General features: G+C 32.1%; 1 protein-coding gene across 2 annotated transcripts in view; it reads left to right on the top strand.

Moving 5' to 3' along the window:
* LOC114335002 (alpha-tocopherol transfer protein-like) overlaps positions 1–24,686 on the top strand; it is an 80,947-nt gene that overhangs the window by 48,947 nt on the left and 7,314 nt on the right. For both annotated transcript variants that reach the window (XM_028285154.2, XM_028285152.2), the window contains 2 exons: positions 5,029–5,275; positions 13,365–13,475. In XM_028285154.2, the coding sequence (XP_028140955.2) occupies positions 5,029–5,275; positions 13,365–13,475 (358 nt within the window). The remainder of the gene's footprint in view (positions 1–5,028; positions 5,276–13,364; positions 13,476–24,686) is intronic.

Here is a 24,686-nt window from a genome sequence, read left to right as displayed (position 1 = left end):
ACTTTAGTTCTATAAAGTTTTTTACGTAAGTCAATACTTTTCGCGTTATTCGCAATTGAAAATGTTGATTTTTCGACAAAAAACTACGTTCTCAGACAGTTTTTCGCAAATAACTCCAAAAGTAAATATTTTACCGAAAAAAATATTGTAAGCAAAAGTGTAGCTTATAAAAAACCAAAAAAATGGTGTATCAGTAAAGTATATAAATTGAGAAAAAGCAAAGTTGTAGCTCATCAAAAATACGTTCTTATTCGTCTAATTCCAAATCGAATAAGCCAACGCGAAATCACCGAAAAATTAAGCACTTTTCGGGAAAAGCTTATTAACATTTTTAAAGTATCTAAAAAAATATTCATAGTTGTTTTTTAAAAAAGTTTCTACCTCCAAAAATAAACGTGTTACACTGAAAAAAAAAGTTTTCCCCTTTTTTTGGTAAAAAAAATTGTGAAAACCTCCCTCTAGTGAGCACCCTAAATAAAATTAATCGTTACCGCTTTACCATTTATTTTAACTGTATGTATATTGTTTATATGATCTGTAAGTTTGATTGGCTTGAAGTGCTTATTCTTGAAAAAATTTGGTTTTATATTAAAACAAAATTTTTGAAAAATTTCCTTTTTTCAAAATAACTTAAAAAGTATTAGTGATAAGAAAAATCTTAAACAGTAAAAAATATAGGTTTTGTTATTATAAATATGCCAGTTTCATTTTATTTTTCCGCAAGGCAAAAATTGGTTGAGATATGGCTGTTCAAAATTTGCATACTCATGATTAGTGACCCGTTCAAGCTTTTTTAACTATAACCCTTTCAAAAATAAGCACTTTAAACCGGTGAGACTGACAGATCATCTAAAAAATAGATAGGTAAGTAAATTGTTTGTAAAGCCCTAGCGATTTATTTCATTTGAGAAGCTTGGTGATTTGCACGGGGAGATTTGCTTGATTTTTTTACAAAAAAAGAGGGCCAACTTTATTTTGAGCGTAACTCGCTTATTTTTAATGCTAGAAACTTTTATCAACAATTCTAATAAAGCTTCTTATAAACACTTTAAAAAAGTTTAAATAGATTTTTCCCGAAAAGTGCTTAATTTTTCGGTGATTTCACCTTGAACTATTCGATTTGGAATTAGACGCACAAGAACGTAATTTCACGAGCTACAACTTTGTTTTTACTTAATTGATAGACTTTATTCATACACATTTTTTTTCAGTTTTTTATAAGCTACACTTCAGCTAAGCATATTTTTTTGATCAAATATTTACTTTTTGAGTTATTTGCGAAAAACCGTCCGAAAACGTAGTTTTTTTTGTCGAAAAATAAACATTTTCAATCGAAAATAACTCTAAAATATTGACTTACATAAAAAACTCTATAGAACAAAAGTTGCTTAAAATCAGTAAATTTATCCATTTCCGGTCTTATCTTGATTATATGTTTTTTCACCCCCGAGAAGGGGTGACTGTCACCCCCTAGTAAAAGCAAACAACGGCACAATTTCAACTTTGAAGTGGAGGGTAAGTAGAACCTATATCCAAATTTTCATGCAATTCGGAGTTGCCCCTGAAAATTACACGGTATCGCCGTATTTCCTATTCATTTACTGGGCTACGACATATTTAATATTTTTTAGACTCACTTTATTCTACATGACAATGTGTATGATTTCAGTTCAGTGCCTCTACCCAGGTGCTGTAGAGGCTCTGTACTGTAATCGAAGCTGAACCATCTTTTCTTTAATTTATACTTTATTCACTTTTGTGGATATTAAAGGAAACAATTCGCTAAGATTATTATCAAGGGGAATGACGGGTCGTGAAATGCAATTTTAGATTTCCCATGTCGAGTATTTCGCCACTCCGTTCCGCTTTATTTTTCCAACTTAAACAGTTTAGAGAATAAATAATTTTGAATTTTATTTCCTGACTCATCTGACTTTCGATTCATAGATGGTGCTAGTAGCATCTTTGTTCATTATATTAATAATTATACCGAAAGGATGAAACGATGTCATTTCAGTTCACGTTCAGTGACTCTACCCAGGTCACAGCATAGAAAACGCAACAGCAGTGACACACTAGAAGGCGGGAAGAGTTCGCGCACTATTACTGCGCAGATCGTCGTGGGCATACTGCATTATTCGCGTAGTACCAGACCACAGCATAATAAACGAAACCAGCAAGGACACTCCCTGATGCCGCCTTTGAAGTTGAAAAGTACAGGGTCGCCATTTTTCGCGTAGTACATCTCAGCGGTGATGTGATGTGTTGGTTCATCAGTGTTGCCGATGTCACTATATGAAATTATATTAAGCCACTGCTAAAATGATCAGATTCTGCCAAAAATTATGTTAAAATTTTTTATCTCGGTAGATTCTAAGGGTAATAAAAATACATTAAGAAAAAAGTTATTTTATTCAACTTAACTTGTTAATTCAATAATATTTGTAACAAAATTATATGTAATATATTATACTATAATAAAACTACATCTGGAACGCTTTCAAATAATATTTCCTCATCCTCATCTTGTAAAAATAAAGACTTTATGTGATTAAAATAATTTAACATTTTTTGTCTGTTTGAAAGGACTCACATTCTTTTACTCCTTCACTTTTGCTAACACTAATTTAATATTTGCTCACCGGTCGCATTTAAACGTCGACAGACAACGATATCTAAGAAAACGTGATTTTTTTATTTCTGCATTGCTGCAGTTTCAGTTATTGCACTAACTTTATTACCCGTAAGATATTCTTTTTGAATAATTTCTGGAATTTTTGCAAAAGATTAACAATACAATCGCTATTCATCGTCAATATTTTGTGTTATGTCCCAATTATTGACATAATTCCCACAGGCATACGTATAAAATTATGTTAAAAAATATGAATGTCATAAAAGTTAAGTAAATCTGATAATATGTACAAATCGGCAACACTGTCGATTTTCTACACTGTCTGGTACTACGCACAAAATGGCCGACGATCTGCGCAGTAATAGTGCGCGAACTTTTCCCGCCTACTAGTGTGTCACTGCTGTTGCGTTTTCTATGCTGTGACCAGACAGTGTAGAAAATCGACAGTGTTGCCGATTTGTACATAATTATCAGATTTACTTAACTTTTATGACATTCTGATATTAAATATTTTTTAACATAGTTTATTCGTATGCCTGTGGGAATTATGTCAATAATTGGGACATAACACAAAATATTGACGATCAATAACTGATACTGCAGCAATGCAGAAATAAAAAAAAACACGTTTTCTTAGATATCGTTGTCTGTCGACGTTTAAATGCTGTCTGTGAGCAAATATTAAATTAGTGTTAGCAAAAGTGAAGGAGTAAAAGAATGTTACTCCTTTCAAACAGACAAAAAATGTTAAATTATTTTAATCATATAAAGCCTTTATTTTCACAAGATGAGGATGAGGAAATTTTATTTGAAAGCGTTCCAGATGTAGCTTTATTATAGTATAACATATACATACACTCACCGGCACAAAATTCCGCCACCCAAAATTTTTTATTAAGTTTGACAATCTATAACTTTATTATTTGTACTCCGATTTTCAAGATTTTTGCATCAGTTTGTAGGTAGGTACATGTATTGATGTCGTTTTTTATTATTCCGGTAACAAAAAATTTTTTGTATAGATGGGATTATACGGGGGTGAATGGAAGCGTTGTATTTTCTCCTAATTTTAAAAAATTCTGTGGAAAAATTGGAGGGCTGATTTTTTTTCAAAACTTTTATTGTATTATCCTGAAGGTATCACTAAGGTTTTGTTTTTTGAATTATCCGAATATCTCTTTTCTTGGAAGAGCTGTAAATAAAAACATTGCTTTGAAGGTTTTTTTAAATAAAAATATCAAATGCGCTAAACTTAACAAAACAAAACAAAATTAAAAACAAAACAAAATAATTCAATAGCGGATATGTCCACCTCTTGTAGCACCGACTGCTCGCAATCTGTTTGGCATCAAATAGAGATGTGTTATCCTTGCCTGAGGAATAGCCCGATATTCCTCTACCAGGGCCATAACAGTACCACATTTTCTGGAGACTTAGGATGACGGCAAATAGCTTTTTTTAATTCATCCCATAAATACTCAATATGATTTAGATCTGGGCTGCATGCGGGACATTCTAATCTTATCAATACAACCTCGATTTTATGAGTCAATCAATGTTTTTATTTACAAAAAATGATACAGCTCTTACAATAAAAAAGACATTGGGATAATTAAAAAAACAAAATTTTAGTAATGCCTCCTGGATAATACGACAGGACTCTAAAATACAATCAGCTCTTCCATTTTTCCACAGAATGTTTTAAAGTTAGGAGAAAATTCAACGCTTCCATTCACCCCCGTATAATGCCATGCAAGCAAAATTTTTGTGTTACCGGAATAATAAAGAACGATATCAATACATGAACCTACAAACTGGTGCAAGAATCTTGAAAATCTGAGTACAAATAATAAAGTTATAAATTGTCAAACTTAATCAAAAATTTTGGGTGGCGGAATTTTGTGCCAGTGAGTGTATTATATAATATAATTTTGTTACAAGTATTTTTGAATAACTATCTATTAGAAGTTAAGTTGAATAAAATAACTTTTTTCTTAATGTATTTTTATTACTCTTAGAAACTACCAAGATCAAAAATTTTAACATAATTTTTGGCAAAATCTGATCATTTTAGCAGTGGCTTAATATAATTTCATATAGTGACATCGGCAACACCATTGCAACACTGATAAACGAACACATCACATCACCATTCAGATGTACTACTTGATCAATGTACTTTTTAACTTCAAAGGCGGCATTGTAGTGTGTCCTTGCTGGTTTCGTTAATTATTCTGTGCCCAGGTGCTCCGAGGATACAATTAATCCAAAATACGTATAAGCACATAGTAGAGGCTCCGTACTGTAATCAACTCTGAACCATCTTTTCTTAATTTAATTAAAGAGTTTTTGTTCTCGAAAAATTTTAACTAATAAATAAATAATGTTTTTAGTAATTTTGTGTGCATACCTGTCCTTACTCCGTCCTTACATAGGCTGACTGTATGCCAGTATAAAGATTCCGAAGATGGAAGTGTAAGCAAATTATCAGCTCATTGCCTAAGAAATATCTACGAGATACGAATTCATGAGGACCTATCAATGGGTGAAATATATCTTGTCGATTGTGAACGTGTTAAATTCAGTGTAATAGCTAAAATAACTCCTCTGTTGTTGAAGCAAATAGCCTTTGTCTTAGAGGTAAGTTTCTATTCGAGTAATATACTGCCGTGCTAGGCCCAAAGGCGGTAACTAACATTTCACAAAATGGTGGCAAAATCGATTTCAAAATTGAGTGCTAAAATTTTGGCCCGTAAGGGATTTATGGACTAGCTAATAGTTTTTATGCATGGATATATGCCCCAGTTTATTAAGGGAACCATTAATTATATTTTAAAACAAAATTTTATATAAAAAGAGGTAGATACCGCTAAAACGTTTTATCAAAACTTACTATAAAACTAAGCCTATTAGCGGTATGTGGTTTACAGTTGTGATTGATATGAAATAAAAAGCTTTTCTGTGTATTACAGTTTATTAAATTGAAAGAATTAAAGTACTATTAAATGTTATTATTTTGTTGAGCTACAATATGACAACAACAAATTGACAATATTTAGTTGTAGTTATATCTTTCAAGAGTCAATAAATACATATTGGTTCATTAATATTAATGTTCTATTTGTGATTCAATATAGACAATTTAATAGACCACCAAACAAAATACCTTGTGTCTGGTACATATACAAAACCTATTTAGTATTACAATACAATGGTATTACCTCATAATTAACATTTTTTATCAAATCTTTTATAGTGCGTCTAATAATTTGGGCAGAACTGTACTTATACTAAACAGAATTCGTTCAGATTGTTATAGATGTTTAAACATCTGCTGAAGCGTTTTAAAGAATTCTTCAAGTGTGAATGTGATTTTAAACCATACTTTTGACTTTCTCAGCTATTTTTACTTTGTTTCTTAGCGACAAAGGCTTGCTATTTTACGACAGGCCTGAGTTATTATAGAGCTTCAAGATTTTTATGATCGCCGACATCTGCCCTAATATTATTATGTATTGTTATATTATTGGGTATTTCACAATATCATCTTTGGGAAAATACCATAATTTAAAGTAATTAGGGCAAATTTTAATATTTTATTAGTTGTATTGTACAAACTAGTTATATGTTATGATTAAAATATGATGACCATTGTCTTTTAGACCGAAAAATACCTAATTATAGGATATATAAGATTTTTAAAATATGCAAACAAATTTTTGGATTATTATTCAGGTACCTGACGCATTCTTAAAAAATTTATAAAGGAATAAAACCAGCATTTTTGTATAAAACTTAGGTAAAGAATTCTCAAAAGATTAAGTAAAGATATCCCAAATCTACAATCCCGTATCTATAATAGCATTGTCTAACTAGACTACTAGACATTATCTAGTTAAACAATCATCTCATTGTAATCAATGGGACTGCTAATTCTAATCCCATGTACGAGCAACAAAGGGTTTAAACATACAGAAAACTTGTAAGTATGAAACAAACCTTGCGCCTGTATAGGCTGAACATAGTTTTTTCTTCACCTCTTGTAATTGCTTTACAATAATTTTTTCTCTTTCTACAATATTGTTTTCAGTAGTTTCACCTCGTGTTTTACAACTCTTACTCGACTCTACTTGATTTTCTAAAAAAACATAATACCTATTTTAAGTGTCTTTTTCTAAAAATGTTTGTGGACAGCGTGTGGATATATTATTAAGTTTTTAAAACCTAATTAAAAAAGACATATTTTTTAAATATGAAAATCTCTTACCGGCTATTTCAAGATATAAAAAATCATCCACTTGGCGCAGATTCATATTGTTTAGGACAAATTAATTTGGTTAATTCTTGAAATATAAACAAAAATGAAAATACATTTCAATAGATATAATAAACTCGAAAATTTCTTACCCTCCTCGCTAATTATTTCTTTTACTAACACAACTCTTTTAACTAACACAATAATTTAACCTTGTAAAGTTAGGCCGAATTTACTTTGTAATACTAAGGCGATTTGGCGGTTTCTAAATGTTGGCGTAGCATTCTTGAAAGTAGATTAGCGGTAAGTGCAATATGCTAAGGTATATGGACGGCAACTGTAGCAGATACCGTCAAAACGCCATAGTATTTAACATTTGCCGCCAAATGGCTTAGTATTTTAACTGAAAAATGTAGATACCGCTAACAAAATTGCAATTTTATTTAAAATATAATGCTTCTACAACTCCAAAAATCAATTTAGATAATTTTTCAAATCTAACTGGCTCTATCTTTTGTTGGCGTAAATATTCCTTTTCGAAAATCTTATTGTATTATCTTTGAAGTATTTAGATAACAACAAAAGGAGTTGTTAATGTTTAAACATTTCTAAGCATTTTGTCGCCAGATTTCGTTAGTTTCATGTTTACTTAAATTAAAAAAGTTGGGTGACAAAGTTTTTAGTTTATAATTTTAACTAACACAGAAATAAAACATATGTCATGAAAAAGTTTTCTGGAAAATTGAAAGCCAAAAATATGCAAAAGGAAAAAGTTATATGACTTTATATCCAAGTGGCACGTAGCACTCCCCCAAAAGAACGCTTATTTTCCGAGATACTGACCACGGTTTGGTGAATGGCTAACTTTGTTCATACGTCATACTTTATGTTTTTGATGGTGCTGAAAACGAAAATGACGTTTATTCTGAATTTTAAGTGGGGAACATTGTCAACATCGTAATTTTCCCTAAAAATGAAAAAAAAATAAAATTACGTTTTTTTGTTACTCGCTACAACTCTGTTCCATTTTAATATTTTTTCTGAAATTATTATAGGATATAATATATCTCACCTTTCTGAAGACAATGACCTATTTCTTAAGTCTTATTATAATCTTTTCCAAGTCTTATTATAATAAAAGTTATGCAGTTTTTTAAGTAAAAGGTGAAGATTCCAGAATTGCAAAGTTTAATCGCAAAAGTTGACTGACACAATTTGAAATTTTGCTTTATACACTTGAGTCCACGATTCTTTACCCGTGCTTCATTAATACCTGGCGAGGTAAAATACATATAGTCCTGTCGCCAGGGGGGGTACAACGGCCTCGTTAATTCAGATGGACTTACCCAAGTTTTTTTTATGTATTTTGACCCGTAGAACACGAATTTTTTGGGTAACAGTTGATCCGGATGTCGATAAGATTGTTATAGACCAAGAACTTGAGGAATCAAATAACAGCGATTTTTGGCAAAACAAAACAATATTTTGTATTTTTTGGGTCATTTTAAGCAAAAAATATTTCTACAAGTTTTTTAGTAGGATGCACAGTTTTCGAGATAAACGCGGTTGAACTTTCAAAAAATCGAAAAACTGCAATTTTTAAACCCGAATAACTTTTGATTAAAAAATAAAATAGCAATTCTGCTTAGCGCCTTTGAAAGTTCAAGTCAAATTATGTCGGTTTTGATTATTTGCATTGCTAAAAATTTATTGTGTTATTGTTAAACAAAGCTACAAACAACTAGTGCGTGAGTGATGTTTCTATGATTTCTCATTTAAATTCGAACGAGTAGGTAGAATAGGTACTAGTGCAATCAAGACTATTTCTACGTTACATGCGTTAAAACACATGTAAAAGCACGGGAAACCCTACGTGTTTATAGCTTTGTTAAACAATAAAAAAATAAATTTTTACCAATGGAAATAATCAAAACCGATATAATTTGACTTAAACTTTTAAATGCGGTAAGCAGACTTGCTATTTTATTTTTTAATCAAAAGTTATTCGGGTTCAAAAATTGCAATTTTTCGATTTTTTTAAAGTTCAACCGCGTTTATCTCGAAAACTGTGCATCCTACGAAAAAACTTGTAGAAATATTTTTTACTTAAAATGGCCCAAAAAATACAAAATAGTGTTTTGTTTTGCCAAAAATCGCTGTTATTTGATTCCTCAAGTTCTTGGTCTATAACAATCTTATCGACATCCGGATCAACTGTTACCCAAAAAATTCGTGTTCTACTGGTCAAAATACATAAAAAAAACTTGAGTAAGTCCATCTGAATTAACGAGGCCGTTGTACCCCCCCTGGCGACAGGACTAATACTTTTTATCTAGCATCATTGTCTTCCACGCATAAAACTAATGAAAAACCAGCTACCGCCTGTTGTTATTTTTATGAACGCTCTAGACTCAGCACATTGAAAAGAGATAGGTACAAAAAAGTCGATTGGGAATGTTTTCACATTTTAATTACAATTTGTGACGTTTCTAGTTTGTTTACTTTTGCGGCTGTCAGTCTTCTTTTTGGTTTTATTTTTTGCTGTTATTTTGTCGAATGTTTGCATTATGAAGTTTTATTATAGTACACAAACAGTTGTTTTCAAAACTAGTTTTATATTGGAGTTTAAAATTGTATGGTAAGATTACCTATTTTATTTTGCGATTAATTTTTATAACGTTCAATGCTAAGCACATTAACACAGTTAAGAAATGGTTGTTTGTGTTTAAGTTTCCTCCAAAGTGAATAAAATAACAAAAAGAAAATATGGTATTGAATTTTTTTTATAAATTGTTTATTTATTTATCAATCAATGATATTAAAAGAATTTATTAAGCTACTTCAAATGTAGCTTTAATATTATGCCCCAAAATTTTAAAGCAAAACTTACATTTGACATTCTATTTATTTAATTAATAACGTCAAATTTTATACTATAACCCCTGATTCGAGTAGTACCCACTTTCTGTCACTTCCTGTTGCGTTTAGTAAATTTCCAACTTATTTCGCATGCTTTGAATGGTGACGCACGAGAAAAGAACCCTGGACTCAACGGTAATCAAGTTTATGTTAAAATATAGAGTACAAAGAACAAAATGTTTTATAGAAAAAAAAAATGGTGCAACTTTCAATTTTAAGAAAAACGGGATTTCATTTTATTTTTATTTTTAGGGTAAAATTGCGATTCTGACAAAATTTCCCCACTTAAAATTCAAAATAAACCTCATTTTCGTTTTTAGCGCCATCAGAAACATAAAGTATGACCAAAATGAGCCATTCATCACCGTGGTCAGTATCTCGAGAAATAAGCGTCTTTTTGGGGGGAGTGCCACTTGTATATAAAGTCACATAACTTTTCTCCTATTGCATATTTTTAGTTGAAATTTTCCAGAAAACTTCTTCATAACTCATGTTTTAACCCGGGAGTAGTCGCCCTCACTTCTGTTACGTAAGCAGTCGCGCGTAGGGAAAAAATCTAACAACACGAATTTAACAATAAATTTATAATATTTTATAATATTTCTATTTACTTGTTATATTAAATATATCTATTTCTAACAATTTTCTCTAACCACAACCATAAATTCCACAAGAAAGTAAAAATAATTTTTAAACAGATTTAAAAAAAAATTAAAACAAAATTCCCACGCATTACTCCAATCTTTCTCGAGGAACTTACGAGGGGAAAGTTATGTTGCAAAATTTTTCATCAAGTTATCACGGAAAATGGTTAAAGTGTTAGATTTTTTCTAACGGCGCGACTGCTCCCGGGTTAATGCAGTGTTGGTTAAAATTATAAACTAAGAAGTTTGTCACTCAACTTTTTTAGTCTGACGACAAAATGTTTAAAAATTAACAACTCTTTTTATTTTTCTAAACATTTTCGAACAAATTTCATTGTTATCTAAATACCTCAAAGATGATACAGTAAATTTGTCAACAGAAAATATTTACAGCGACCAAAGATACAGAGCAATCATCAAAATTGATTCTTCCCATTATTGTTTATAATTTGATTTTTGAACATGTTCCACCATTTCTAGATAAAAATAAACTTCATATTCGGATTCAGCGACCTCGCAAACATAAAGAATTACCAAAATTTGCCATTCACCTATCATGGCCACTTTTTTGATTTCTAAGCCTCAAATTAAAGGTGTGCCGCTCGCCTACAATATCAGCGCGTCATCAAACCGGAAAACGCGTTCCAAGTATACAGCTTTAATTTTGATAATTTTGTCGAGATATTTAGCACACATATTCGTAATATAGTAAAGAATGGTGGTACAGAGCCCAATTTGAGAAATATGTTAGTACTTATTTGCCACCCATAACAATGCCACATATCAATTTTCAATAAAAAATTTCCAATATTTTCGATATATTCCAAAAAATTGATTTTCATTTTTTAACTTCAAAGGCCTGTAACTTTTTTTTATGCGCAAATTTTGTACTAAAGTAAGAAAGGTCCAATCGAACTATTTTTTATCGTAGCATAGGTGATTTAATTTATAACCTGCATTTTTGTTATTTGTTGTATATTTCTTTTTTTTTTCAGAATTTTCCGTAAGATTCACCACTTCCAAAGTTCCAAAAAACTGTTTTTTAGGTAGTTTTTGGTGGTTTGAACGTGTTTCTTCCATTTTTTGAATGTTCTAAAGGACTCAACTACTTCAATTTAGATATAACCTATAAAAAAAACTTGATTTGATCTATTTTAAAACACCTACAAGTAGACAAGAAGGGAAAATCCCCGAAAACCTATAAAAGCAAAAGTTTTTCGAAGTTAAAGTTTTTCCACCTACAAAAATTAAAACGAAAAATAACGTCTTTGATGGTGGGGGATGGGAAAGAAGTTGGGGAGGAAAGGATGGTTAGTGGTTAGAAAATTTTACCTGTCGCGGCTCTTAATCTGGGAAGCTTAATATTATTAAGAATAAATGTTAGATATGGTCCTGTCGCCAGGGGGTACAACGGCCTCCTTTATTCAGATGGACTTACCCAAGTTTTCTTATGTATTTTGACATGTAGAACACGAATTTTTTGGGTAACAGTTGATCCAGATGTCGATAAGATTGCTATAAACAAAGAACTTGAGGAATGGCATAACAGCGATTTTTAGCAAAACAAAATATTTTTTTATATTTTCTGGTCATTCTAAGCAAAAAATGTTCCTACAAGTTTTTTCGTAGGATGCATAGTTTGCGAGATAAGCGCGGTTGAACTTAAAAAAATCAAAAAATTGCAATTTTTGAACTCGACTAACTTTTGATTAAAAAATAAAATAGCTATTCTGCTTACCGCATTTGAAAACTCAAGTCAAATTCTATCGGTTTTGATTATTTGCCTTGCTAAAAATTAATTTATTTTATTGCTAAACAAAGCTATAAACACATAGTGCTTGAGTGATGTTTTCAATGCATTTCTCGTTTAAAATCGAAGGCGTAGGCGCGCCTATACAAACAGAGAATTTTTACGTAGCATGCAATAAAACGCATGCGTTGGGCACGGGAAACACTATTTGTTAATAGCTTTGTTTGACACTAAAAACATTAATTTTTAGCAATGCAAATAATTAAAACCGGTTTAATTTGACTTCAACTTTCAATTGCTGTAAGCAGAATTGCTATTTTATTTTTAATCAAAAGTTATTCTGGTTCAAAAATTGCAATTTTTCGATTTTTTGAAAGTTCATCTGCGTTTATCTCGAAAACTATGCATCCCACGAAAAGGCTTGTGAGAACATTTTTTACTTAGAATGACCCCAAAAATTATAAAAAAATATTTTGTTTTGCAAAAAATCGCTTTTGTGTAATTCTGCAGTTCTTTGTTAATAACAATCTTATCGACATCCGGATCAACTTTTACCCAAAGAATTCATGTGCTACAGGTCAAAATACATAAAAAAACTTTGGTGAGCCCATCTGAATAAAGGAGGCCGTTGTACCCCTCTGGCGACAGAACTAATAACCTTCTAGATAATAATTTAAAACTTAATAATATAAATATGTTTTTTTTTGTTTTCAGTAGGTGCATAGTTATAAGATACACTCAATACATTTTATTAATTCTCCGTCGTATATGCATCACACAGTAACTCTATTTAAAACGTTCTTAAAGAAAAAGTTAGCAGATAGAAAATTCAATTGCGTTTACGTCGAAAACTATGCATCCTACGAAAAAACTTTTAAGGACACTTTTTGCTTAGAATGACCAAACAAATACAAAAAGTTTTGTTTTGCGAAAAATCGCTTTTGTGTAATTCTGCAAGTTCTTTGTTTATAACAATCTTATCGACATCCCGATCAACTGTTACCCAAAAATTTCGTGATCTATGGGTCAAAATACATAAAAATAACTTGGGTAAGTCCCTGTGAATAAAGGAGGCCGTTGTACCCCATAGCGACAGAACTAATAACCTACTAGATAATAATTTAAAACTTAATAATATAAATATTTTTTTTTGTTTTTCAGAGGGTACATAGTTATAGGACACACTCAATACATTTTATTAATTCTCCGTCTTATATGCATCACACAATAACTCTATTTAAAACGTTCTTAAAGAAAAAGTTAGCAGATAGGGTAAGTAAATTATAATAAAATTTCTGTAAAATGTATTCCTTAAAATTTGGATAGTAGTGGATAGTTCAAGGATAAAAATATATATGACGGCGAAAGGCGCTTTTGCCATGGGGTTGGTTGCCCCCCATGTCGGGGTTGGAAATTTTTTATTATATTTTGACCGCAAAAGTTGATAAAAACATTCATTCTAAGCAAAAAATGTCTATACATTTTTTTGATAAAATTAACAGTTTTCGATTTATTCGCTATCGAAAGTGTTAGTTTTATATCGAATAAATCAATATTTTTCGATATTATATTTATTTACGATTCACTTAATATTTGCCGTAAAAAAATTTTTTCAAGCCAATTTCTTTAAAATTAAATAACCTACAATTTCATTTTTAAACATTGTTTCGTATCTCTGATGCTAATCTTTCTATTCTGAAGGAAATGGCATTTTATACCAGGGTACGAAAACTCGTTGTGCGATTTTAACTCCAGTTCTTTAAGAACTAATCATTCTAAGCCTGCCAAACTTCTAAAAACTCTTAATAATACATAAATAAAGAAGAATGAATAAGGTTTTCTGTTCTATTCTATTCTAGGGGGTTTTTTTATAGGGTGGAGGGGGGGGCGACAATTTTATTTATTATTTTTCAAGTAAAATCATTATTTTTTATACATGCAATTTGTTCACATTTTTTACAAAAACTGATACCCGTAGTTACCTATTTAAAATAAAACAACAATATGTTTTTCCAAATTTTTTACGAGGAAACTTTTTCTTTGACCAGAAGAAATATTTTTATTTCTTGAAAAACTCCTTTCAACATCAAGAGAAGTAATTGGGGCGTATTTAAAATAACTTAATAAAGCCAAAAATTCTGCATAAAAATCAATTTCAAAATTTCCATTAAAAATTTCGCATATGTTCTCCAAAGGTTTAAAGCCGTTTAAAGACGGGATCTGATCTAAAGCATGAATATTTCAATTTCCGTTAGAAAATCGTAAAACTATGGTTAAAGGTGTAAATTCTCTTAACAATACGGGATTTAAAAGTATCACCAGAATTGTAGGTACCTACTAAATTGGGTTACAAACTGTACTAAATATAATAAAAGTAAATAAAATTCGGCTTTCCCGGTAAACCATCCTTCATTATTTTAACATCCTACAATCATTTTATAACGCCGTACTGTAAGCACTATAAGTACTTGTTGTAAAGATCGGATATTTTCGAAGAAAAAATGAAAAGGCAGTGAATGAGCCGTTTCTCTTCAGGTAGTTCTCGAATTAATAGATAGGACAGCCTGTGCGGGGAAATATTTTGTGTCGAGTTAAAAAATTTAATTTTTTTTTGACCTAAATGTTTTTAAATAGGCACAAAATATGCATGTTTCTTTAAAAATATGCAAAATTTAGTAAAGTTCTCAAATATGCGAAATATGCATGCAATATGCATTTAGCATAAAATCCGCTCCCTATTAATGAATAAAACCACCGCTAACTTTCATTATTATGCTTCCAATTGGATTTCTCCTTTTTTTTTCAACAATATATATTGCTTTTTTAACCGTAACTTTTTTACTTTTTATCCTAGAACGTTTGATAAAAAATAATTTTGTAGTTTTGTACAAGGTATATAAGGCAAGTAATACTAAATCCTTTTAAAACCCTCAGTCGCAAAAACATGTGACTTTGAAAGGGTTGGTAAAGGTGGTTTTTGAATGTTATTACAAGTTTTAATTGTCAATAGTTCACTCAATTTTTGCCGTAAAAAAATTTTTTGCAAAGCATCTTCTTGGGAATTAATTGAGCTACAATTTCATGTTTAAACGTTTTTTCGTATCTTTGATGCTATTCTTCTTGTTCTGAAGAAAAGAGCATTTTTATTTACCAAACTACAAAAATTCGTTATTCGCTTTTAACTACTTTTTTTTAAACTAATCATTCTAAGCCGGTTAAACTTTTAGAACCTATTAATAATACATAGATACAGAAGACCAACTAAGGTAAATGACTAATTTAAATTAGGGTGATGATTAGGGAGTTGTTAGAATCACTTTTTCGCTGAAAAAAAAAATAGGGACTGACATTCTTTTCACTATCAGATAATTTTTGAGCTTGAGACTTTTTTTTATTTCAGGAGATAGATATTTTTAATACTTTAAATTAGTTTGAACAAATTGTCCTCGAAAAATGCATAGTTTTTCCGTCTTTTGACTTTGACACTACAATATTTAGCATTTGACGAAGAAGAGCTACCATATAATAAAGTATAGCTCAATTACTATTGGTCTTAACGAAAATTAGAAAAAAGTTTTGATTATTTTTTTAAAAGGTACATTTTTGTTAAGCAAAGTTGTTTTAATAAAACGAAAACTTTTTGAGTTAGCAGAAAACTGATTAAGAACATTGACTTTTTCGATATAAAACTAACATTTTCGATAGCGGATAACTCGAAAACTATTAGGTAATTTGATCAAAAAAATGTATTGAACATTTTTTTATTAGAATAAATGTTTTTACCAACTTTTGCCTTCAAAATATAATAAAAAATTTCCACCACGAGATGAGGTGGCAACTACCCCCATGGTAATAGCGCCTTTTAGCATCAAATAGATTTTGAGCCTTGAACTATCCACTACTTATTCTCAAATTTTCAAGCAAATCTATCTATTCTGTAAAAATTGCGAGGTTTTCTTCTATTTTAAGCTTCATTACTTGGACTAATAGGTACTGAAATTACTCAGTCATTGTCGTACCATGAATTACGGTGGTAGGGAAAACAGGCGTGTTGACGAAAGACCGATGAAGCAGGACAATATCAAATACAGTAAAACCTGTCTTAACGGTCACCTGCCAACATCGGCCACCTGTCCTAACGGTCAGTTTAAAAATTTCCCAAACCAATTATATGTATACTACAAAAACTGGCAATAGCGGCCACCTTTCTATATCGGCCAATAGTTCTTTCATTTTTAGTGGCCGTTACTGACAGGTTTTACTGTAGTCAATTAAATCATTTGATAATCACCAAAGCCGGACGAGATTTATCCTATACTTATACAGAAGAAAAATGATCTTCTGTACAAAAAAATATGTATGATGATACTGCTAAGACTTTTAGGACTAGAGATCGTATCAAAAGCAAGGATGCTAGATATTTTGACTTTTATATCCAAACCTGTCAAAACTAATGCCGATTAGTCTGAAGTCATTCGTATTGATTCATCTAGAAAAACTGATATATATTAGGGATAGTGTATTGATTGGAAGTTCTCTACATCAAGGACAGTATGCGTATCGAGTAAGAATTTTTACAGAAATCAGCTCGTACAGAGTGTAAAGTACGTTCTGCATCATGAAAATATGATATGTGCTGCACTTCTCGATATAGGTGCATTTGACACTAACTCCTATGAAGAAATTCCAAGTGCAATATGTCTAAAAGGAATAGACCAAACACGCTGCGAAAAGATAGACTGCATGCTATGGAGCCGTGTTATATATGTAACCTTAATTGTGGATACAGTATCAGCACAAATAACCAGGGACTCTCCACAGGAGGAGTTTTATGTCTCATGTGGAATCTGGCCATGGATGGCTAGATAGGAATTTTAACTCTCTGGTGGAATATTACCACATTCTAGGCTTTGCAGGTGACTTGGTCCTCCTAGCCCATAGCCAATGACATGACCCAGTCAGTGATGCACCAGTATTTGGCTATAGTTACAGTATAGACTTCAAACATATGACTTAACATAAACGTCTAGAAATTCGAAATCATGAAAACCAGAAACAGAAATTTAAAGGGATTGTCTAAATGGTACACATTTAAATATGATGAGCGAAGTAAAGGTAGGTAGGAGAATAAGAGCATTTGACAAGATATTTGACAAGGATAATTGACAAAAGAAGGAAGAGGAATCCGTCAAAGTGATTCACAGAGCCATCATGTTTATGCAATTTAGCCTTTCATATTTAATTTAATAATGGACAAAATAATAAAGAACTTTCCCAGAACAACGGAATTTAAGATGGATAACAAATTCCTTAGAGTCGTTTACTACGCTGACGATGCTGTTCTTATCACCGATTCTGAAGACAATCTCCAACGGCTACTGCATGCATTTCATAGCAAAGCTAAGGAACTAAATATGCTCATCAACACCGAGACGACTATGTGCCTAGTAATTTCAAAAGAACCAATAAGATGCAAATTGGAAATTGAATCCAAAACTGTGGAACAGGTGAATAACTTCAAATATCTTGGTGCGGAAATAACGAGCTACGGAAATCTCTCAAGAGAGGTCACAGAACAAACAACAAAGGAAGCTAGAATCTTGAGATGCCCGAAAGAAATCGTATGGAAGAACAAATATCTAAATACTGAAAGCAAACTCAAAATATATAAAACAGACCTATTATAACATATGTGGCAGAAACAAGCCTAGACCCAAATAGAACATTACAAATGATAAGAACAGTTTAAATGAGAACATTAAGTAGTATACAAGGCAAATCTTTACGTGACAGAATAAGAAGTGAAGACACCAGACAAAACTGTAGAATAAAGGACATAGGAAGGTGGGTCAGACAGAGACGAAGATATTGGAACAAACATATAAAGAGAATAGAGGAAAGCACACTCGTTAAAAGAGCAAAAACGAATAATCTTCTTTTTCTTCTTCTTCTTCTTCTTTTTTTGTGTAGACATGACTCTGTCTGTTTTTCAATGTGCCTCCAGTAAGTTGTCATTCCATCTTTTTCGTGGTCTTCCCACTGATCGTCTTCCTATTGGGGAACCGTCTCTCGCCGTCCTTACTACACTATTTGTTGTCATTCGGCTTATGTGGTCGTTCCCTTCTACTCTTCTGTTGTTCACCCAGTTATTAATGTTGCCCACCTTGCATCTCCGTGGTATATTTGTACATCTAGCTCTATCTCACAGTGTCTTACCATCGATTTTGGAAGTGTTTTTATCTCTGCTATTTCTAGCATTCCTTTTGCCATTTCTCTATCAGGTTGTGTTTCTGCCGCGTATGTCATTATTGGTCTGATGACTGTTTTGTAAATTCTGCCTTTATCCTCTTTTCCGATGTTTTTATTTATCCATGTTGTTTCATTTAGGCAACTTGTGGCTCTGTTTTCTTTATTCACCTGATCTTCCACTTCTGGTTCGAACTTTCCTTAGCTAGATAGTGTGATGCCTAGATATACAAATTCCATGACTTGTTCTATTATTTGACCCTCCAGCTCTAATTTACACCTTATTAGATTTGCTGTTATAACCATGCATTTAGTATTTTTTGGGGAAATAAGCAGATTAAATTTTCTAGCGGTTATATTCAATTGGTGCAGCATACGTTGTATAATATAAGGTTTTTGGTCAGGAAGATCATGCACCGACGCTATATTTATGAGGCAGGTTCAAGAAAAATCGTTAGAATAGAGCAAACCGGCATACTTATGTTTCGTAAAACTTAAGAAAACATTCGACAGGGTAAAATTAAAGGACCTTATCCATTCATTGTACAAAACGATCGAAAATATCTGCCAGAACAACACAATAAAAGTGAAAGTCGATGAAGAATTAACTCACCCAATTGAAGCTGGCAATGGGATAAGACAGGGAGATTCCCTGAGTCCTCTATTGTTCAACCTGATCATAGATAAAATAATAAAAAAAGTAAGAACAAAAAAAGGATGCCAAAGTAGAGAAAAACAACTTAGAATTATCTGCTATGCAGACGATTCAACACTAATCTCTCAAAGTGAACATGATATTATCATGTTCACTTTGAAGCAATACTAATCTTTCAAAGTGAACATGATATTATCATGTTCACTTTGAGAGATGAGTGTTGCGTCGTCTGCATGGCAGATTATTCTAAATTGTTTTTCTCTCATTTGGCATCCTTTTTTTGTTCTTACTTTTTTTATTATTTCATCCATGATCAGGTTGAACAATAAAGGATTTAGGGAATCTCCCTGTCTTATCCCATTGCCAGCTTCAATTGGGTGAGTTAGTTTTTCATCAACTTTCACTTTTATTGTGTTGTTCTGGCAGATATTTTCGATCGTTTCGTACCATAAATGGATAACGCGCTTTAATTTTAGCCTGTCGAATGTATTCTTAAGTTCCACGAAATATAAGTATGCCGGTTTGTTGTATTCTAACGATTTTTCTTGAACCTGCCTCATAAATATAGCGTCGGTGCATGATCTTCCCTACCTAAAACCTTGTTGTTCTTCTGCTAAAGTTATAATTTTATTCAGTTTGTTTGTTATAACTTTGGTCGTTAATTTTAGTGTTGTGTTTAATAAATTAACAACTCTGTAATTCTCTGGTTCCGATTTTCCTCCCTTTTTGAAGAGAGATATTAGGATGCTTGATCTCCATTCTTGTGGTATTCTGTTTTGTTCTATTATTTTTTGGATTATTGTTAATAGTTGTTTGGTCAGATCTTGTCCTCCGTAGTTTAGGAGTTTCTATTTTTTAATTTCCTTAATGCTTACATTATCTTTTCTTCTTCCATGTTTATTTCTTCGTTTGTTTTCACTTTAGGAGTTGGTGGTTCGTTATCGTTATCTTTAGCAAACAGACATCGAAAATAGCCTGCCCAAGTTTTCTTCTGAATGTGTTTCGTTTTTATAAGTTCGTTGGTCTCTTTTCTTTGTCCTCTGATCATTCTCCATATTTCCTTTGGTGTTCCGTAGAAGTCGTGTTCCATCTGTTTTGAGAAGATTTCCCAGTGTTTCCTTTTTATTTGTCTGATTAAAGTGTTCGTTTCGTTTCTAATTCGTTTATAGTGGTTGTATGCCTGTTGTGGTTATTGTGTTCTGTATTTTAAAAAGGCTTTGTTCTTTTATTCACATTTTACGTTTACTTCCTTTCGAAATCGTGGGGTTTTCTTTTTTGATATATTGGTATCCGTTACTTTCCTCTCCCCAAGTGATTCTGTTGCTACATTAATTAGGTTACTTTTAAGTTTTTCCCAGCTTTCCTCGATGTTATCGTTTTCTAATATTCCATTCTCAGCAGTCTTCTCTGATATTCTTTTTCTGTATAAATATTCCGTGCATTCCGTATTTAGTCCTTCGACTCTGGTTTTTGTTTGTGTTGGTGCCACTCTCTTAGGTGTGAAGTATTTCATGGTGATTCAATTTTACATAATACTACACTGTGGTCAGTAACTACATTTGCTGTGTTGAGGCATCTTACGTCGATTATTTTTGATGGATGTATATTATCTCTCTTAGTTACAACATAATCTATCATACATCTTTGTCCACGGGTGTTATTAAATGTATACTTGTGTATTTGTGTTGGTCTTTTTGGCCAAAAAAGGTGTTGTTTATTCGAAGTTCGTTATTCGTGCAGAAGTTTATCATCAGTTCTCCATTTTCGTTTTTGACAATCTCATTATGTTTTTGTTTAATTCCGGGTATTACTTGGTTGCCTATTCGAGCGTTAAAATCCCCCAGTATTATCAACTTTCCTCTAACTTGATCTACCACTTGCTGCAATTCATCATAGAATATTTCAATATTTCCCTTGTTGTTTGAGGCTTACTATTTTCTGGGCCGTATATTCCGATGATGTTCAGGTCTTCCTTCTCCATTTTTATTTTGGTTGCGACAATCCTTTCTGATACGTATTGACACTTTTTGATGTTATTTTGGTATTTTTGGTGTATTAGTAAGGCTACACCCTCTTTGGCCCTGTTTTCTTGTGCTACTCCATTGCAAATTAATATATTATATTCTTCTAATTTTGACTGGTTTTTTTCTTTCTTTTTGGTGCATATATCTATTTTCTCTCTTTTATCTCTTGGGTTATTTCTTGTTCTCTATTGTTGGGCGATCTGATGTTCCAAGTGGTTATTCTCATATAGGTTTTGGAGGTTTTTCCAGTGTTCTTATATCTTGCCGTGGTCATCTTCATATTATCAATCCGGGTCCGAGGCATCACATTGTTTTTTTGAGCAGTATTCGTTTTTTGCTACTTGATGCTACTTGATGCCCCCCGCAATTACTCCAGGCAGTGTTAAAACGGATAACCCAGTAGGTAAAAGACCACAGGGTAAACCACCAAAACGATGGCGAGAATGCTGGACCTCATCGTCCGGGGAAGACATGATGGCAATGAACAGGCAGTAGCCTACTAGCATAATCGATCATGCTAGAAAGAAAAAGATGAAAAATAATAAGAAAGTAAAGTATCTTGAAGTAATATTAAACTTGAGAAATACTTGGAATCAGCAGATAGAACGAATAACCAAGTAGTCCAGGGTCATAAGGTTTTTTCCATGACACTTGAATAGCCAGGGTATCTACTGAAGCGTTCTTTCGACAGGTAATACCTATAAGAGCAAATTGTAACTCTTTCCTGCGTAGAATCTGGCGGCCATTTTTATTTATAAACAATTAAGTGTCAAAAGTGGCATTTTTCACTTTTTTTTTCAAATCAATGGAAAACAGGAAAACTTATGGTTTTTTTAGTAACAATTTCTTCGAGATTATGGAAAAAGCTTTAAAATGACGTATTACAAAGTTTGATATACTCATTTATTGTTAATATAATTGCGAAAAAAGATCGGAAATGCAAAAAAAATTATTTTCGCAATAACTGTTGTAAAAATTAGTGTACAGCTTTGAAATTTTTGTCAAATAAGGGTTCTTTGGTGCGTAATACGTCATAAAAATTTCAAAGCGATTCGTTGGATTGTTTAAATTTTATTCAAATTGTTTATCCCAGAGAGAATTTTTTTTTGCAATAACATAAGTCAGAAAAAATGACGTTAGAACCATTCCACAGGTGTCAAATGAAAGAGCATGAGCTATATTTTTAACTTGGTTTATAAAAGTGAATAAAAAATGCATTTATTAGTAATAAATAATTATGCAAAAGTATCGTAAATCTTTCCTTATAAACTTTTTATTTTGTTATATAAGAAATTATATATATTTATTACAATTTTTTATCAATTATGATATAAATAATATTACTTGGTAGTTGTGCACTTAAATCAGGGTAAAACAGTTAATTTTTTTGGAAAAAGTTATTCACAAAGTTTATAATGAAAAACTGACGATACTTTTGCATAATTATTTATTACTAATAAATACATTTTTTATTCACTTTTTTAAATCATGTTGAAAATGTAGCTCATGCTCTTTCATTTGACACCAGGGGAATGGTTCTAACGTCATTTTTTTCTGACTTATGTTATTGCAAAAAATGCTCTCTGGGATAAACAATTTGAATAAAATTTAAACAATTGAATGAATTGCTTTGAAATTTTTGTCACATATTAAGCACCAAGGAACCCTCATTTGACAAAAATTTCAAAGCTGTATATTAATTTTTACAACAGTTACTGCGAAAATATTTTTTTTGCAATTCCGATCATTTTTAGAAATTATATTAACAATAAATTAGTATATCAAACTATGTAATACGTCAATTTAAAGCTTTTTCTATAATCTCGAAGATATTTGTACTAAAAAAATCATTTTTCACTATTTTCCGGTGATTTGAAAAAAAAAGGAAAAATGCCATTTTTTGAGAGTTAATTGTTTATAAATAAAAATGGCCGCCAGATCCTACGCAGGAAATAGTTACAATATGTTCCTATGGGTATTACCTGTCGAAAAAACGCATCGGTACCCTGGCTGCTGAAGTGTCACGAACAGGGTATATTTTTGTCTTATTACCCTGGCCTAAAGAGAGCGGTAATTACGTTAATAGCAACCGACGCGACGCACACATTTAAAAATATGGAGTTAAGAATTACATTATGTCAAATGGAATTTATAAGATAGTATTAAAATCATCAACTATATTATGCATTAGTGGTATGGTGGCCAAAAAGGTTAATAAAAAGTGCAAACCTCAGACTAAGCCAAGTGCAAAGACTAGCTTTCTTTGAACTTGCAGGGGCTATAAAGGCGGACAAAATGGCATAACGGCTGTAGAGGCCTTACTCGACCTGTCCCCTTTGTAAATAATAATAATAAGTGGGGAGGCGAGAATGGGGTACTATAGACTGGGAGAAAATTTAAGCAACTGGTTCGATAATGACATCGTAATTTAATAAATGAAATTAGAGAAAACCGAATGAAGGTAAAGAGAGATGGGACAGAGGAAACACTCAAACTAGACTACAGAGTAACACTTGGTATAAAAAACTACAGAAGAATCAGGTGCAGTGATATTAATTTGGTAGTGGTGGAAATTGAAACATTTTTATTCCACTAAGGGAATTTACCTCTATGTTTCAGGTAGAGATTTTTGCAATCTTGTATTGTGTAAGAGAAGCCAACTGAGGGCTTGTAAACTGAAGCGACTTAATGCTCAATATATGTGCAGATACCGAAGCAGCCGTGCGGACCTAAAAAGTCCTAAGGTGAACTCCAAACTGGTGTAGAAATTCCGAGAGGAACTCGACAGTCTAGCGGAATATAAAAGTGTTATAGTGGTATGGGTTCCACATCACCAAAGAACACATGGAAATGAAAGAGCGTAGGATTCTTAGCTACAAAATAATTCGGTCCAGATTTGGTCGTTGGAGTGCCAAAACGATCATTCGCGACCAGAACATATCCTGGATTGAAAGGCAACATACTTTGGTACACCTACGTACAAAAGTGCTGTTTTATGGGGACTTGGCTGCAAACCTAAAACAGTCAACTGTATCTAACTAGATCAAAAGTATCAAACACTTTCTTTGACTCCCAAACAAGGCCGGCCACAGGGGTGTTATAACCGGGCGGAGGCTACCCACAGCGGCAAATTTTAAAGGCGGCAGAATTTATAGGACGGCCATTTTTTTCTACCACGTGAGGGTTGGGGAGGCGCGGTTGCCGATCGTGCCCAGGACGGCAAAATCCCTCGGGCCAGACTTGCTACAAAATAAGCCCAAAAAGATCTGACACCTATCCACTCGACCTGTATAAGCTGGTACAGGGTTCCAAAATCCTTTAATGGGTACTATGAAGAAATGGAAGACGTACAATAAGCCAACTGGTGACAGTATGACCGATTGACAACATTTATGAAAAAAAATAATAATTATTATTTTTATTAGTTATTAATGCCCCCCACGGTTGTTCCAGCACAGTTTAATGTTGTTTTATAAATTACATATATGTAATGGAAGTAATAATAGAACATATCTGGTTCATAATTTGCATCATACTAATATGTTCTGAATAGCTATG

Source organism: Diabrotica virgifera, chromosome 7 (genome assembly GCF_917563875.1).
Source record: "Diabrotica virgifera virgifera chromosome 7, PGI_DIABVI_V3a".
Taxonomy (NCBI): Eukaryota; Metazoa; Arthropoda; class Insecta; order Coleoptera; family Chrysomelidae; genus Diabrotica; species Diabrotica virgifera.
This window is presented reverse-complemented; position numbering and strand designations above follow the sequence as displayed.